Source organism: Phascolarctos cinereus, unplaced genomic scaffold, assembly GCF_003287225.1.
Source record: "Phascolarctos cinereus isolate Bilbo 61053 unplaced genomic scaffold, phaCin_HiC Scaffold_4;HRSCAF=312, whole genome shotgun sequence".
Taxonomy (NCBI): domain Eukaryota; kingdom Metazoa; phylum Chordata; class Mammalia; order Diprotodontia; family Phascolarctidae; genus Phascolarctos; species Phascolarctos cinereus.
The window spans coordinates 354,435,807-354,454,093 of record NW_027555847.1 but is presented as its reverse complement, the minus strand read 5'-3'; the positions used below and the strand labels follow the sequence as shown (position 1 = coordinate 354,454,093).

The window sequence follows — 18,287 nt, the reverse complement described above, 5'->3', positions numbered from 1 at the left end:
ACTAGTGGCAGCCCTTTGACAGATAAGGAAACTGAGGCTCAGAGATGGTGAATATTGTGCCCATGGTCACACAGCTACTAAACTTTGGTGCTGGGACTGCAACTCATATAATATCTAACTCCAAGCCATATATGTATTCCATTATTGTGCTGTCTGATCCACATTAAAATACTCCTCTGCCCACTGAGGCTGTAGTTGGCGTAGATCGCCATTGTTTTATCCAGACGGGGCTGGAAATAAACCCTATTTCATTCATGCAATAGCTGGTAAGCAGTTATCTTCCATTTTACTCTTTTTCCTCCCAACCTATGCTGATGTTATATTGTTATACTCTGTGGATAAAAAGGCTGTTATGCCTTTCTTATGTGTATTATTCTGGAAATGGGGTTTAAAAGTAACTATGATAAGTAGGTCTTCAATGTAACAGTAAATTAGAGGTTCTTGCAAATGATTAGCGAATTTACATCAACTAGGAAGCAAACTAACATTTTGAATCAACAACTCTTAATGCTCTTAAAAATAGGCTCACAACATAGCTATTTTTGGCTGGTATTTTCTTAATAGGCCCTTTAATTTCAAGGTGTCAACAATATTACCTCTTTCAATCTCTGATAAATCACTTTTCCATTCTTAATTTACCTGTCTATGTTCATCTATGGCACCCTATAAACACTCCTGTTTCCTGGGGCTCTAGGAAGGAAGATGCTTATGATGCTGTAATTAGGCCCATAACATGCATGTCACATTCCATAAGCTGTTTCCCAGCCTTAAGGCCTCTTGGTCTAAGCTGACTATTATTCTCTACCTCCTGCCATCTGGCCAGAGTATTCTGGCTGCCTCTGTTATGATTATGATCAAAGTATGTTTCACAGGAATAGACTGGATGGTGGGTTATGCCTAAACAGAGAATGACTTTGGGAAAAGAGAAGGAAGAATTCATCAGGTCAGTTCCTTGGATGGGAATTTTAATTACCCTCTAAAATTTCTATTTCTATCCTGTTACCTCAGAAAGAAAAGAGTCATCAGGTCAGCTCATTGAAGGGGAGTTTTTTTATCATTATCCTCTGGAGCCTCAGTCTCCTCCCCATTGTTCATGCATTATAGTGTCAATATACATTAATTCATTCAATAAAAACATGGCTAAAGAGTTTTGAATGGAGCACATTTTACTTAATCAAATCACCTTTTATGAAACACTAGGGAAGTCTGCTATTTATAAGATCTCTGCAGAATATCTTTTGTTAAACTAAAGATTCCTTTTGAAATGTGAGTAATCATCTAATTGATTTGTTATTAGAGGCAATATGTAAGTATAATGGATAGAGGGCCAGTGTTGGAGTCAAATAGACTTTTGTTCAAACTCTGACACATACTGACTTTGGACAAGTTGAGTAACCTTAGAGACTAAAGCCCTTTCTTTTTCTAACACTTTATGGTATAAACATGCTCTAGAATAGTGGAAGAAGTTCTGAAATCACAGGTCACAACCTCAAACTCAAATGTTGTTATAAAATTAAAATTTGATGGGGATGGAGTAGAATGCCTATATTAGAAATAAGTCTAGGGAGCAGGACATAGTCATATCATACCCCAGATAACTATAAACTCCAGATTCCCAAAGCTGTACATCTCCTCAAGTCCAGCGGGCACAGAGGCCCTATCAGATAAAATGGGGTGGAGGTGGGGAAGAGGGTGGATACCTCCTTTAAGAAGCACTTAAAGGTTGCTTCAGCAATAATTTTATCTAAGATTGAAATGGATATTCTTTTTGTCTAGATTTGACACTGCCTAGCTGTGTGCCCTCTCTATAAAGACATCTTGTCCCTGGCTGAGCTTATGTGAAATTAGGACCTTTCCTTTTGGAGAGGATAGCCTAAAATGGTAAATTGTATGGCAGATGAGGTACTTCTATATGATGTACCTCAATCAGCACACATTTAATAAAACAAAAATGAAATGGCATCTGCCCTCAAGGCGCTTACATTCTAAGCAGTAATTTCCCCCAACTAAAAAGCCAGGCTGGAGAAGCAATTTTATACTTTTTTTTTTGGTGTCACAGATTCTATTGGCTAGTGAAGTGTATACACCTTTTCTCAGAATAACATTGTAAAATAATTGGAAAAAATGCTAAATTTCAGTTAGAGGTTAGTGAAAACAAGAAAAAAATTCTCATCCAAGTTCACAGACCTCTTGAAATCTATCCACTTGCTGCTACTTTTTTTTTTTTTATCAGCAAGCACTTTAAAAATAATCCCGTAACCCTGAACCTCCTCGGGATCATGGGATTTAGAGGTGGTTGGAACTTTAGAGCTCCTCTAAGTCACAGGATCATAGATTTAGAGATGGAAAGGACAAGCTCAAAAGTCATCTAGTCCAGATTTCTCACTTTACATATGAGGACACCAAGGCCCTGAGGAGTGAAGGAATTTGCCTCCAAACCACACAGGTGGTATGTAGCAGAGCCTTTGAACTTGGGTCTTATAATTCCAAATCCAGGGCTCTTTTCATACTACATAGAAAGGCCAGACATACACACCCCTGTACACCCTTTTCCCTGCCCACATCCTCATTTTACAGCAGAGGAAACTGAAGCCCAGAAAAGCGATGGAATTTGTTCCAAAGTGGCAGAGCTGGGGTTCAAACCCAAGACATCTGATGCTAAAATCAGAATGTTCCTTTCCCCGGATCTTGCTACCTCATTACTCTTCTCTGTGGAAAAAGCTCACCCTCCCATCTTCCCTTATCAGCCCTCCCCTGGTCCCACAAGGGCTAAGAGAAGCACATCTCTACCCTTGGGAGCCCAGTTTATTTATTTTTTTTTCTTAAGCTCTTATGGTTATGCGCATGATTAGTAGGTCTGAAAAGGTGGCTATGAACTGGGGAACGTTTCTTACAGTCACTTCTCACAGCATAAGGAGCCAGTCGGCTGGGGGAGTACTCTTCTTCTGGCCCTCCGGGATGCTTCTTACCAGCAGGCAGCGGGAAGGCGGACACAGTGTGGAGCAGTACCAGGCAGACAGCCACAATATCCCATAACTTCATCTTAGATTCCCGTCCAGCGGCGGCTCCTGGGAAGTGGGGGGTGAGATAGGGTCGGGAGAGAGAGAGAAAGGGAGATAGGTTAACTTTTCAGTGGTGTGGACAGCCAGAGTCCCCTCTCCCTCCCATTGCAAAGCCAGCTCCCCGACTCCCAACTTTCACATTCATGCCAGTTGATGTACCTTCATACCCCCAGGTGATTGCTTCCTTAAAGAAACTCCCTCACATATTATTATTACTATTCCCTTTGGGAGCAAACTTTCCAGTTCGGAATCTTTCCTATTACAACTTGGTAATATGGAATGCTGGGGCTTGAAGAAGAAGGCTAGGGCTTCCGTCCCTTTCAGTCTCCCTAGATGACACCCTCCAACCCTCGTTGCAGAGTCCCTAACTCCTGCAAGCCGTGCCTTCTTCCTCTCATGTTTTCATGGGGACCCGGGCAGCCAGCGCAGATCTCTTTTGAAGTCCAGTGCCCCCCTTTTCTCCGGATCGACCCCACCTCTGGGGTGGGGGAGCCTTGGAGCTGGGTAGCTGCTCCTGCCCTGCCCCACATCTGCTGCACAGGCTTCAGACTCGGAATCCAAGCTTCTTCCTCACCCCACCCCATCCTGCAATTCAGCTTTAACACCTTCCATCCCCTCCCCCCCGCCCCAGCCCCCCAAAGGCAGCTTGGAGAAACCAACCTTCCTAGAGAAACTCCCTTCCTCAATGGGGAGCCCCGCCGTGGAAGCCGTTCTTTCTCCCCATCTCGGGGCTCACCCATGTTAATAGGTGCAAGAACTAGAATAAAATTTCTTCCAGGGGTTTCCTGATCCATCACTCGCAATAAGGAGCTACAGCCGGTTTCGCTTCATGCACTTGCATCTTTGTCTATTGGCGGCTTGTTTTTTTTTTCTTTCACTAACCCAGCACCAAAGGGAAAAAATAAAACCAAAAACAAACCAACAAACTTTTATTGGGGACAGAAACGGAAAGTTAGTAGGCATCTGGCAGCTTTAATACAGTTTAAGTGTGAGGCAGCGATGGCACTTGTCTTAACATTTGATCAGCGACAGCACTCTTGAAATCTTCCCCCCGCCCCATTAGCTCCCCCCACCTCTACCAGGAATTTCTCCCTACGTCCTCTTCCTTTCCAGGGAGACCAGACCCAGTGAAGTCTCCCGCGCTCTCTCACATCCAGCCCCAGCCAAGTCTCTCAAGGCACAAAGCATTGCAATTTGCTCACAGCTCCAGGGGAGGGATCGCCCGGGATGCGCGACTGGGAGCAAGCTGAAAAAGACGTGCTCGCGGCGCCTCCGGGGCGTTGCTCGCTCTCGGAAGGGGACCTGGGCACTGGGAGGCCTGGGCTGGCGCTTCATGTCGAGCTCTGGCTCCAGCTTGGGGCGGGGTGGGGGGTTAGGGCAGGAGGAGCGTGATACAATAAACATGAGCCTCCCTCAGCCAGGGGGCACCATTTGGACTTTTCACACTCCCTCCTCCCCCCACCTCCAAAAAAGAAAAAAAAATAAAGGCATAGGCAAGGCGGGAAGAAAAATGTGCCGTCCAACTTCTGTTACTCGAAAAACTTTACTTTTCACTAGCTCCCGAACCTCGAAAACTTGGGCTGAATTGAAGGAAGGGAAAAACACGTGGGGTGTGTGTGTGTGTGTATTCGAGTTCCAGGGGCCAGACAACTCTATGGACCAACTCAGTCAAGGTCTTTAAAAGACGCCCACTGACCCCAGCTTTCCAAAGTTACTTTCCCTTCCCAACTCTGCTGGCTTTGGGTGACGGACCCTGCTGCTGAAACTCCACGTGGTTAATGTCACAGCTCTGCCCTTCTTCCCTATTAAATAAAACATACCCGTCGGAAAAGGACAAGTTTGCCCCCTCCCCCTCCCACTGGAAAGGGAAAAGAGAAGGGATGGAGCCACGGGAAAGAGGTGTCAGGAGAATTTTCAGCAAAAAAGTCGGTGGGCTGCTTTGGGCCAGTGTTATCTAGACAACATCTTTTCTGTCCCCTCCCCTTCTGGTTCCCAGGCACTCCAGACTTTCCTGCCTCCTCACCCACAGCCCCAGTGCCAGTCCAGGCCCAACTAGAGAAGCATTTAATTGGGCAGCCACCTCCCACGGTGCCCGCTGCCCGCCCTGGAGCTAGCTCAGCGGAGATGGATGAGTTTTCCATTCTCCTGGCATTTGTTTGCTCGCTAAGCAGCTGTTTGGCCGCACTAGCAAGGAGGAAAAAGAAACTCCGAGAGATCCGCAGCTCCGGCCTCCCAAGCCCGGGCTTGTTTGCTGGGAGGCCTCGGAGGTGGGAGAGGCTGCGCTGGACGACCCCCGGAGGAGGGGGGAGAAAGGTCGTGGTTCCAACGCCTTCTACTCCAAATAAACATAACGACACCGAACCCATGCAAACGGGGGAGAGGGGAGATTAGGGAGCAGGACTTTTGGAAGCGTAAAGGGCCTTCTCTCTTCCTCCATCCTGCTTACAAGCCTGCATCCTCCAAAAAGCTCGCAGCACGAGGTTAATGCACCGTTCAAAATCCAGGTGCCCGCCCGCATTCCCTTCCAGCCCACCAAAAGGAAGAGAAGGAGCCAGCAGATTTCCCTTCCGTATTAAAAGGGCTTTCCCCTGTTTTCCCCCTGCTGTGGGTGGGAGATTTCAAAAATTGGACGAGGAGTTTCTCAATTAGGAGTGTGGCGAAGCTGGCAAAGAAGGGAAATGGAAAAATCTACGCCCCGCCAAAGAGGAGGCTCCCCATCCTGGTTGTCTTCCCGCTCTCGGCCTGGCTCTTTCCTGTCCCCGAAACAGGCCCCCTGGGCTGGGGAAAGCGCATTCTTCTCTCCCGAGAAAGCCCTCACTGAAGGCTCTTTGAGCTAGAAGCTTATTCAGTTCTCATTTCTGCTCTGGGGAGGAACCTAATGCAGGCTCCTCATATGTAAACCGCCTGGCTCCAGAGGGGTGCAAAAGGTAGACCAGCTTTGTCTGGACTTGATTCTCAAAGGCTTAGGTCTGTTTTTCTATTTAGCGCCCCGGGTTTTGTCACTCTTTCCTTTTCTTGCTCTTCTCTCTACTTTTCTTTCTTCACGCTCTTAACGTTTGTTTGCCCCCAAACAAATGTGCCTCTTGCTTCTTTATCTATTTCTTTTCAGAGTAGTCTGATTAACAGCAAACCAAGAATAACAGCGTCTTGCATTTGCATAGGAGCCTTATGGCAGTCGCCAGAGTGTTTTCATACAGATAGTTTTTTTAAACTATCCGCACAAAGAAAGTAAGTGACAAAGTCAGAGTTGTAAATTATTAGAGCAATAAAGGAACGTTAGAGATTAAGCAATCCAAAACCCCCTCATCTTCTGAATAAGGGCTCAGACTAATTGATCCTGGACAAGTCACTTAACCTCAGCAATAAAACGAGGATAATAGTAACACCTCCTTAGAAAGGTTGTTGGTGAAAATACAATGTGATAACATGTAAAGTGTTTTCCAAACCTAAAAGAATACAGCGTTGTAACATAGTGCTTAATGCTGATGATGATAACAATATAATAATATCAACTGAGGACTGGAGACACCAGAGGTCAACTGGGACAAGAAACCAGATTTCCTGATCTGGTGTTTTTGGCTAAGTAGAGAAAAGAACTACCTTATAGACAGGAAGGTAAGTGCCCTGGTGGCTCTCAACAATTAGATCTGAGGTAGACAGAATAGTACAGATCCTAGAGAGGAGTCAGATCAATAGTGTTGGAAAAGAGGGTCGCTACAATACAAGCCCTCTTTCCTCCCTACCGAGTGTTTGAATAACTTTTCCTCATTTTGGACACTAGGGGGCACTAAAAACCACCATAGTAGGTCCACCTTACTACATAGCTGGGAAGTTTGGTCATTTGTCATCTTTAAGTGTAACAGAAGGGGGGGAGGGAATTGCTCGCCTTAAAACATTATGGAGTTATGCCTAGAACTATTTGGTATTCCTACCTAACACTATCCTTGTTCTTCATTTTCTTCCCCAATCTACCTCCCCTCTAACCTGGACTAATTTTTTGACAACTTTTCTTTGGAAATCGAAATCTGTCCTCACTCTTCACCTAAGAAAACCTAGTGAAGGAGATAGTTTCACACCTAGATGAACACCTCTACCAACAGAATCCCTTCCTCATTCTTAATTCTGAAGTCTGAGAATGTTCTATTTGGGCTTCAGTTTCAAGATTGACACAAGAAATGAAAAAGTGGGATATGGGATTTGAGAAGAAGATAGATATGTCAGCTTTAAACCAATCTCTGGGGAAGAGGACTAGAAAGGAGCAAAGAAAATATTCATATATAAGACACTTTAACCTCATCAACGGGCCTTTAATTAGCATACTTTGAGAAGTGTTATGTGGGGAAGTAAAGAAGAAGAGATGAAGAAAGAAGTAGCTAACTGCTATGTACTGGGTGATCTAGGGCAAGTCACTTAACATCTCTGGCCTCTGAGGTAACTTCTAACCCTAAATTTACAATCCTGTAAATCTTTTGTTTTAAACTCATGAATTTCCATCCAGTGAATATTTCACTATGCTCTTAAGAGCTGAGCAGGTTGGTTTTCATCTCATGCTTTTGGGGGTCACCAGTTTAGTTTCTTGCTGGGTTATGGTTGCACTATCCCAGGAGACAGGGTGGACAGTGTCTATGAAAAATGTGAAAGAAAACAGAAAGTCCAAAGCAGGCTAGAGCAGTGATGTGTTAAGGGACTACAAGTCTGTCCTGTATTGGATAGGTTGGTGGGAGTCCTGCTCTCCCACAGAGATTGTTTAGTCTCACTCTGCAGTTTTCCCTCACTTGACACTTGTTACAGTGACAGCCTTAACCCCTGCCCTCAGAAAGTGGAGGCACAGCTGATCAGGGCCTAGGCATAGTGGCTGAAGTTGGGAATATTTAGCTAGAACCTAAGCATCTACTATTTTGTGGGATTTGCTAGTCCCATCAAAATGGCACCAAGCAAACAACATTTTAGGAAGAAACAAAGGCATCTTGTGTGTGTGTGTGTGTGTGTGTGTGTGTGTGTGTGTGTGTATGGGCGGATGGGGAATTAATTTCCTTGGTCTCCTCGGCTTGGAATTTCTTTGTAGGGAGACTTGAAGCCAAGAGTAGAGGAAAAAGTAGATTCATCCTTTTGAATGAAGGCATATCCACAAGAGAAACTTGAACATGGGGTAGTTATTCTGGAGACCCCACTTGTGAAAGGGGGGTTATTACAGGTGCTTCATTTAAAAGTCCAAAAGCAAAGCAAAGCATTCATGAAAAGATTCATGCCATAGCTGGAATTTTAGTTTTTATTTATTTCAACTCATCCTACAGCTCAAGTCTGGGCACACTGACATCACTGGAAGCCAGATGCATACAAGATATATACAATGGCTGTTGGTCAGTCTTTTGGACCCGGGGCATATCTAGCATGTGCTATGCCTACCTTAGGTTTAATTTTGACAGCGTGTGTCTGCAGAAAAGGAAAATAGCTGCAGAATATCTCCTCTTCCAAGCCAATTTTCACTGGAGGGAGTGGATAGGGGAGAGGCTTTGAGAAAAGTCAATGGGAAAATTATGCCACTTGGCAGAGTCTTGGAAAGTCCTGAAGGACCAGAGTGCGAAGGTGAACACCCATACAGATGTATATGCTCGGGAAAGGGACAGTCATCTTTCCACAATCTCCTGGATGGGTAGGACAGCAATTGATAATATGGACTAAACCTATTTTGAAGAGCTTAACAATTCAAGTTGCTTTAAAAAGTAACCATGGGAGTTTCCTTTACTTTTCACTTTTACCCACCTTTGCCACACGCTCCCGGTATCTGCATTTCTTTTTAATCCAGAGAAGACTAAAGCAAGCTCACAAATAATAGCTTCCCTCCAGCATTACGGCAGACACCGGTAGAGAGGACAGCCTGAGCACTTTAAGTTGTGGGGAAGACGACTACTTCACTTTCCCTTGCACCCTATTTCAGGACAGAAAAGATCATGTGGCACGGCCTTGACTCCACAGAGGGGCATCCTGGAGTCTGGAGGGTGGGGGGAGAATTGGAGGGGTTGCACTTAAGGACAAGACAACCTTCCCCCAAACTTACCTAAGTCCCCTTTTAGGCAGGGCCTTCTGCCTTCTCATTTTCAACTCCTCTGTTTCCACTCCCTCTTCCTAGTTTCCCACCCTATCTATTCTCCTTTCCCTCTTTTGGTCCGCCGCACCTCCTCCTCGTCTCATCCTCCTGCCCTCTTCTCTTTCGCTGCCTGGTCCCACGCCTGGCGCTCCAGGGCCAGCCAAGGGGATCCAGGTCCTCTCCATCCCGCCCCTCCCCACCCTCATCCTAGTGGGGTGGCAGTGGGTGGGAAGAGACCTACGCCCTCCACTACAGCCCCACTTACCTCTGATCCGGTCTCGGCAGACCCCCAGTTGGACATTAACCCTAGGAAGCCCGAGTGCCAGCCAATAAACGCATCGGGGCCGAGGTCAGGACCACAGAGACCCGAGGAGGAGGTCTGGACACAAAGTTCGCAATCCCTGCTGGAAGCGGTGCAGAGAAGAGCCAATCGAGGGGAGGACCGAGGCGGCGGCAGCGGCTATGGTTGTTGCTACTGCTGGGATCGCCGCGGTCGACAGCTTCCCTGCTGATCCCCCCCACCCCCAGGGGACCAAGTCCGTGCAGCCGCTGCTGCCTTGGGTGGGGGGAGACGCGGCCCCGCTGCGCTGCGCTCGGCCGCGATGCGCTCTCCGCGCTCCGCTCTCCGGGCTTAGCTGGCTCGAGTCCCAGCCGCTCAGTAGCTCAGCCGCGGCAGCGCTCTGCGCCGCGGGGAGCGCCGCCTGGGAGCACTAGATGGGGCTGGAGGATGCTGCTGCTGCTTCTGCCGCCGCAGCTGCTCCTGCTGACGCTGCCGCCGCCGCTGCTGCTCCTGCTGCTGCCGCCGAAGCCGAGATCCTTCTGCTTGGAAAGCTGAGCGAGACACCCCATCAACCCCTGCGGGGAGTCCAATGAAGACATCAGGGCTCCAAGAGCAGCGGCTGGTTCAGGAGAGCCCGAGTTTAGGGCCCGGGGGCGGGGGGGAAGGGAGGGGATATTAGGGATGGGGGTGGGGAGGGGGGAGGGGGAAGAGAGACGAGAGTGGGGGGGTGGGAGATGGGGGAGGGAGCCCACAGTCACACACGTACCACCCGGGCTTGAGGTGGAGGGGGGGGGGACTAGGGAAGGGAGAAGAAAAAAAAAAGGAGGCAACCGTGCGTGAGACTTCCGAGATGGGGGTGAGGGGTGGGTGGGAGTGGATGTCAGGAGTAGACAACTACACGAGGTTGAAGGAGAGAGGGGCGCTGCGGAGGTGCGGCTCAGCAGTGCGTGGAGAAACTGTAGGATCCCCGTAAAGCAGGCGAGGGCTTGAATCACATTGCCCGATTAGATCCAAATGAAACCTGGGAAGAGCTCAGGTCGATCAACTAGGGCAATCCAAATTTGACCAAAGGGCTCTGGGCTTCTGGATCCACTCCTGTTGTCCCTGGGGCCAGAGAGAATTGACCTGATGATGGTTTGGGCTTGGGGGGGGTGGTGGTGGTTTTGCTTCTTTCCTATCCTTTGTCCTTTCCCCTCCGTCTCCTTTTATTTCTTTTTCACTCACTCTTTTCTCCTGGGGAAGGAAAGAGGAGTGGGAGTTGCCAGCTGGAGGTGTATCACAGAGGACAGATGTGGAGCAGTCCAGTATGAGTAGTCGGTTTGCCAGGGGAAGCTGCAAGTGGTGATGAATTTATAGGGCTCTTATTCTGTGACGTGCCCTCGAGTGCCTTTTCTGATTCGCTTTCAGACCTAAACACACGCTAGATTAGACCCTATGCTAGGGCCAACACGGTCTCCAAATGTCTGTTGGCTGAAGTCAGAGGCTCTACATATCATGTATTACATGGCAAGCAATGAAGAAGGCTTCTGAAGTTGGCCGGCTCCTTAGGCCTGGGCTAATTTTCATGCTGATGTAATATAATACCAGACACTGGGGTAGGCACATACATTCGAAATCTCAATTCCAGAATCATAAGATCATTTCTGCGAGAACAGGTCACAGGAGGTTGACTAAACCTGATTTTGTCCAAGTTTTCAGAAATGCAAAGGGGGAAAAAACTCAAGAAAATACTCCAATTCTTTGGGAATGGTTCCTGAATTTCTAGGTTGCAGGAATCACACCTGTTTTCAGAGATCCTTGAAAAGCAGAGATAGGAACATTTTTCGTCTAAATAGGTGAAACCAGAATTTATCTTTCTTTATGGAAAAATGAAGGCTAGCAAACTTATAATGCCAAGTTCTATGAGCCCTCTCCTAATGTCTATTGTTCAGAGAACTTATCCTTCAGTCAGATGCCATGTAAAATTAGCTGTAAAAGGTAATACTTAATAAAGTTCTTTTGATAAGAAGTAACCTGCATTGCTGGAAACAATACAATCAAGTTCAGTGGACTGCTTTTATTTTACTAGCTGGAGGGCACAGGAAGTGTATACAGTCTCAATTTACATCCATATACCTCTTATATTTATGACTCATCTGGTTGGTGGGGAGTATGTGGGTCTTCATGTAGCTAATATAGACAATAGACATGGGAAGTGTGTGTGGTAGTGTGGGAGAGAGGGAAGGAAGATCATGTATTATTAAACTCTTTGTAAAAGTTAAAGATCAGCTACTTTGGAGACTTGTTAGTTGAAACTGGTGTGGGAGGAAAATTGTTCTTACTAACATTACTGGGATTTAAGTTTGTGAGGAAGCAAAAGTCTAATAATCTATATGCATACCTTACTTCAGCTAACTCAGAATTCCTCATGTGTTTTCTTTGTAGCCCTGTGAAATGTCACCTTTGTTCTCTTTGGAAGGTGTCATACCTTTAGATGAATTAGAAAATGGGAGCTTAGCATCTCTTGGTGTATTTATTCTTTCACTGTTTAAGCCGATGAAGGAATTCATTAAGATTTTAGGATCTGAGTGTCACTCTTTGGAACTTGAAGATGGGGACATTAAACACATCTGGTCAGTTGTGTATTTTTATACCTCTGAAAGTCTTTCTACCTGGGTAGTTAGTTCATTTGGTGAGAATAGTGTGCTAATAAGGATTATGCTAATCATGGATTTGATACCCAATGGAATTGTGAGCTTTGCTTGGAGAGACATTGCTCAGTGGTGCCACGTTGTACCCCAGGCCACAACCAGCCACTTTGCAAAACATAAGGCCTTGGTTAGAAGAAGATCAAAATGGCTCAACTCATCATACCCCGACCTTGAGACAAGGAACTCAAAGCTGATGTTCCACCAGAAGAGGTTTTCATCATCATTACCATCAACAGCAAATTATGTTTACAGAGTATCTACTACATGACCATGCTAGGTGCAGGGGTTACAAAAGACTATAGAACATGGTAACCTGGTTCTTTCTCAGAGAAGCTTAACAATCTAGTTGGGAGGAGTGTGGGGCAATATAGAACATAAAGAAACCGAGAATAATCTAAGGCAGAGCTTTTTTTTTTTTAACACCAAAAATAGTTTATTGCACTTTGGGCTTTGTTTTGTTTAATTTGCAAAGAAAAACTAGAAACAATGCAGTAAACAGTGGGAGATTTTTGTGTTTGTGAGCTTGTTAAATATTTGTTGACAACTAAAAGCTAAATAAATGGGATGGCCAAATGGAAAGAGCAATGGGTTTGGACTGAACACCTGCGTTCACATCCTAGCTCTGATACTTATTACTTGTGGATGACCCCAGGCAAATCCTTTAATTCTCAGATCCTCAGTTTCTTCTTCTGTAAAACGAAGAGGGTCTAGACTAGTTGGCCCTGAAATTCTCCCTGTGTTACCTCTAGGGCCCTGTAATAGTGTTAAATGCTGCAGGAGGCCAGAGGCGAATGTGATCCCTGAGAACTGAGGTGGTCAGAGAAGGCCTTCGGTGGAGGAGGTGGGGCTTGAACTGTGCCTCAGAGGAAGGATAGGACACAGACAAGGGAAGGGAGGGAGAACATTCCAGGCAGGGGGAATAACATCTCTGTATTGGAAAGGCATTACTGTTTATAGCCGCAATGGTTTACAGCACACAAGTCACTCCTCACACTTTCATGCCCAGACTCCTTTGATTTTTGTGGGCTGCCAAGTGCAGGGGGAATGGCAGGGATTATGGCTCAATTCTTGTCTATGTACAGAGCCCTCTGCATGTGCTCTTGCTCAGGGCACAGCTGCTTTTCTTGTGAGAGCCAGGACCTGTGTCCCTGGGCTCCATTATAATGTGGGTCATCACAACTCTAATAGCAATAATAACTAACTCATAGTCATACAAGATCATAGGACCATAGATGGACCCCAGAAGCCATCTAGTCTAATCCCTTTCATTTTACAGATGAGAAAACTAAGCCAAGGGAGCTTAAGTGACTTGTTTAGGGTCACATAGATAATTGGCATCAGATTTAAATAAAGGTTCCCTGACTCCAGAGCCAAGGGCTCTTTCCACTGTACTGGGAGGTTTATAGAGCACTTTACATCCATTATCTCATTTAATCCTCACAACTGCCACATGAAGTGGGTACTGCAGGTCATACTATTAGTTACATTTTACAGATAGTGACTTACCAATGTCCATAGGACTAGGAAGCATGAAAGGTGGATACAAACTCAGGTCTTTTGACTCTAAATCAAGAATGCTTTTCACTGCCTCATGATACTTTTTCATTTTAAAGTCACAAGTTTACTTGATAGGAGTTTGTGCTCACGAATTCTGCCTTTTTGGCTTCACTCACCTAGGTCCCCATGTCTGGAGTGGTTTGCCCTCCCTCCTACTGTTTCCACCTATTGAGAGCCTTTCCTTCCTTCCCGGGTATCTTAGATGAACTCTTCTCTGCCTTTTATGATGCATCCAGATTAAAATAATTCTCCTCTCATATTCTTCATGGTGCTTTCAATCAGTCAATCAATAAGCATTTATCACATGCCCTCTATATGCCAGGCGTTATGATGGTGATAAAAAGACAAAAATGAAACAGCCCCTCACTTCCTCTTCTAGGAGCTTATTTAAAAAAATCAGGGGAAACATGTGAATATATAAAAAATTAGTTCAAAGTGATGGCAGGGAGGGAGACAGTAGTATCTGGGGCTATCCAAAAAAGTTTCATTTTAATGTTTGATCTGAACTTTGAAGGACTTCTCTTAAAAATGAAATGTTTTTGTTACATTTTAAGTTCCAAGCTGTCTCCTTTCCTCCTTCCTCAGCCTGAACTAGAGAATGCCATCATTTCACACACACACACACACACACACACACACACACACACACACACACACAGAGTGTGTGTATGTAAATAGAAATATAAAACCATACTATGCACACTTCTATTTATCAGTTATTTCTCTGGAGGTGGAAACATCTTCCTTTATATGTCTTTTGTGGTTGATTTGAATATTTATAATACTCAGAATAGCTTAGTTGCTCATAGTTATTCTTCCGAACAATATTGCTGTTACTGTATCCAACATTCTCTTGGTTCTGCCCATTTTACTCTTCACTATTTCATGTGAGTCTTTCCAAGTTTTTCTAAAATCAACCAGCTCATCATTTCTTACGGCACAGTAATATTCCATCAAAATCACACACCACAACTTGTTTATCCACTCCCCAATTGAGGGATACCCCCTCAATTTCCAGTTCTCTGCTATCACAAAGAGAGCTGCTATATTTTAGAACATATTGGCTCTTTTCTTTTTTTCCCTGATCATCTTGGAAAACAGACTTAATAATGGTATTGCTAGGTCAAAGAGTATGCATAGTTTTGTAACTCTTTGAGCATAATTCCAGATTGTCTTCCAAAAAGGTTGGATCAATTTACAATTCCACCAACTGCGTATTAATGTTCTAATTTTTCCACATCCCTCCAGCATTTGTCATTTTTCCTTTCTATTATTTTAGCCAATCTGATAAGTGTGTGGTGGTACCTCAGTGTTCTATTCCTCTAATCAATAATGATTCAGAGAATTTTTTTTCATACAACTATATATAATAGCTTTGTATATATACAACTACTTTTCATATCCTTTGACCATTTATCAACTGGGAAGTGATTATCAATTTGACACAGTTATCTATATATTTTAGATATGAGACCTTTATCCATCCCCCCCCCCCAATTTTCTGCTTTCCTTCTAATCTTGGCTACATTTGCTTGATTTATATAAATCTTTTAAATTTAATATAATAAAAATTACTCATTTTGTAATCTCACAATGCTCTCTATCTTTTGTTTATTCATAAATTCTTCTCCTATCCAGGTCTGGTAGGTAATATATTCCATTCTAATTTACTTAGGTTACATTAATATTATACCATATACACTAATATTATAAACTTAATCTACTACTTAGTTCTAATTTACTTATGATATAATCTGCATATCCTTCTAAGAGTCCCTCCCTTATCCTATCTCCTCATCCTCCAATTTCTCTCTGTTAAGAAGACTTTTATACTCTTCTAGAAGTATATGCTATTCTCTTTTAAACCCAATTCTAATAAGAATAAGGTTCTAGTACTATCAGCCCTCCATCCTTTCCTACACTCCATTGTAACAATTCTTCCATTCATGCCTCATTTGTATGAGATAATTGCTTTATTTTACCTCTCCCTACCCAATTCATATTTTAGGATCATTTCATTGTAATCAACTCAACCCCAAGACTTCTATCTATGTATGCTCTTTCAAACTACCCTAGTAATGATAGCATTCTTAAGCATAACAGATAATGTTTTCTCACATAAGAAGTAAACAGTTTTACCTTGTTAAATACCTTATAATTGGTCTTTCATGTTTACCTTCTTACGTTTCTCCTGATTCTTGTAGGTCAGATTTTCTGTTTAGCTTTGGTCTTTCCCTCAAGAATACTTGAATGTCTTTTAATTCATTAAATATCAATTTTTTTCCTTGTAAGATTACACCCAACTTTGCTGGGTAAATTATTCTTGGTTGCAAAAATAGCTCCTTTGCTCTTAAGAATATCATGTTCCATGCCCTCTGATTCTTTAATGTAGAAGCTGCTAAATCTTGTGTTACCCTGACCATAGCTCTATAATATTTAAATTGTTTCTTTCTAGTTGCTTGAAATCTTTTTCCCTTGACCTGGGAGTTTTGAAACTTAGCTGTAATGTTTTTGTGAGTTTTCATCTTGGGATCTCTTTCAGGTGGTGATCAGTGGATTTTTTCAATTTCTATTTTATCCTTTGGTTCTAAAACTTCAGGGAAATTCTCCTTAGTAATTTCTTGAAGTATAGTGTCTAGACTTTTTTTAAATTATCATAACTCAGGTAGTCCAACAATTCTTTTTTTTTTTTTTAGGCAGTTGGGGTTAAGTGACTTGCCCAGGGTCACACAGCTAGTAAGTGTCAAGTGTTTGGTCTGAGGCTGGATTTGAACTCAGGTACTCCTGACTTCGGGGCCGGTGCTCTATCCACTGTGACACCTAGCTGCCCCTCCAACAATTCTTATATTGTGTCTCCTCTGTTTTCCATGTCAATTGTTTTTGTAATGAGATATTCCACATTCTCTTCTATTTATTCTTTTGATTTTATTTTATTATTTCTTGGTGCTTTATGAAGTCATTAGCTTCCCCTTGCTTAATTCTAATTTTTAAGGAGTTATTTTCTTCTGTAAGTTTTTGGATCTCTTTTTCCAATTGGTTAACTTTCTTTTCTTGATTTTCTTGCATCACTGTTTTTTTTTCTCCTACTTTTTCCTCAGTCTTATTCAATTTTTAAAGTACCTTTTAAGCTCTTTCAACAACCCTTGCTGGGCTTGTGACCATTTTACATTTTTCTTTGAGGCTGATTATCTCTGTCACCATAATAGCTATCTATGATTGGGTCTTTTGATTACTCTTTTTTTTTTCCTGCTTATTTCTTGGCTATTAACTTTATGTTAGAGTCCTGAGGTGTGGGGGAATTTTTTTTGCTTCAGGTTTTTTGTACTGTTGTTTTCTAAGATGTATTTGGGGGCCTGACCTCAGGTATTCCTCTCTCCCTTGAGCCTTGACCAGAGCTCCCAGCAAGGCTGTTACCACAAACATTTTTACTACTTGTAGTCCCTTCCATGCCAGCAAACTTCAGCTTACCCCTCTGCCCTGGAACCAAAACCAGGGACTCCACTCTCCTTTGAGTGACCATAGCCAGCAGGGCCCCTGCCCCTCTGTAACCACACTTGCCAGCATGCATGTTCTTCTCTTTGACCACTGCCATGGCCTGGGAGAACATCTGGTCAGTGCACCTGGGCCCTCATCCATTACCAGCCAGTAGAGGGCCCTGTAATCTCCCCTTGATCCTGGCCTCCACACTATATGTGGGGGGAAAGTTCCTGAAGCTGAGGCTGTTGCCCACACAGTTGCCCCCACAACTTGTTTGTTGATCCAGTGGTATATGGCTGGAGGTATCTGCACTTTAGTCAGACCAGATCACCACCCTGGGAGGTCAGGTCTTTCCTCAAATTGTATTATGCTGGACAATTGCTTTATTCCAACTTTTAATTATTTCTGCTGCTCTAAAATTAACTTTAAGGCATTATTTTAAATTATTTCTAGGGGAATTTGGGAGAGCCAGGTAATTCCCTGTCTTGTTCCATCATCTTCTTTGAACCCCTCTCACTTTTAAGGACTTCTGAGAGGTGGAGATGAGGAAGGAATGCATTTATAACATCATGGTATTTTTTAAAAGTTGAATTTGTGATTTCATCAATATCAAGAACTCCTGGTGTTGAAATTCTTTCCATTAATAACTACTGGGTTCCTTGGGTCACAGAATTAGTATATGCCAGAGGTAGGACTCTAATTCAGGTCTTCTTGATGGCTAAGCTGATCCTCTATCCATTACACTAGGCTGTCTTTCTATGTTAATTTATATGGTATAGTTGTTGGTGTGCATTTCTTTCTTTCTTTTCTTTTTTGGAGGTAATCAGGGTTAAGTGACTTGCCCAGGGTGACACAACTAGTAAGTGTCTGAAGATAGATTTGAACACAGGTCTTGTCTCTAGGACAAGTGCTCTATCCACTGAGCCACCTAGCTGCCCCTGGCATGCATTTCTCATTATCCCCTTTAGACAGTAGGCTCTTTCAAAGTAGTTGTCTTAGTTCATCTTTATGTCTATAGCTTTGTCTTTCTCTTTCAGCAGGCATTCTATATTTGTTGCATTGGATTTACCAGCTCTATAGTATTTAGAATGTAGGAGTGTAAAGAGGGAAGGCCCTGGAGCTAAAAGAGCCTG

The 18,287-nt window shown here is 43.9% G+C and overlaps 1 protein-coding gene across 1 annotated transcript in view; it reads right to left on the bottom strand.

The window, feature by feature from the left end:
* GDNF (glial cell derived neurotrophic factor) overlaps nucleotides 1-9,507 on the bottom strand; it is a 37,760-nt gene extending 28,253 nt beyond the window's left edge. Inside the window, exons 1-2 of the mRNA XM_020995995.2 lie at nucleotides 9,416-9,507; nucleotides 2,895-3,068 (exon numbers count right to left, since the gene is read on the bottom strand). Of these exons, the coding sequence (XP_020851654.1) occupies nucleotides 2,895-3,042 (148 nt within the window). The 5' untranslated portion in view covers nucleotides 3,043-3,068; nucleotides 9,416-9,507. The remainder of the gene's footprint in view (nucleotides 1-2,894; nucleotides 3,069-9,415) is intronic.
* Nucleotides 9,508-18,287: the final 8,780 nt, after the last annotated feature.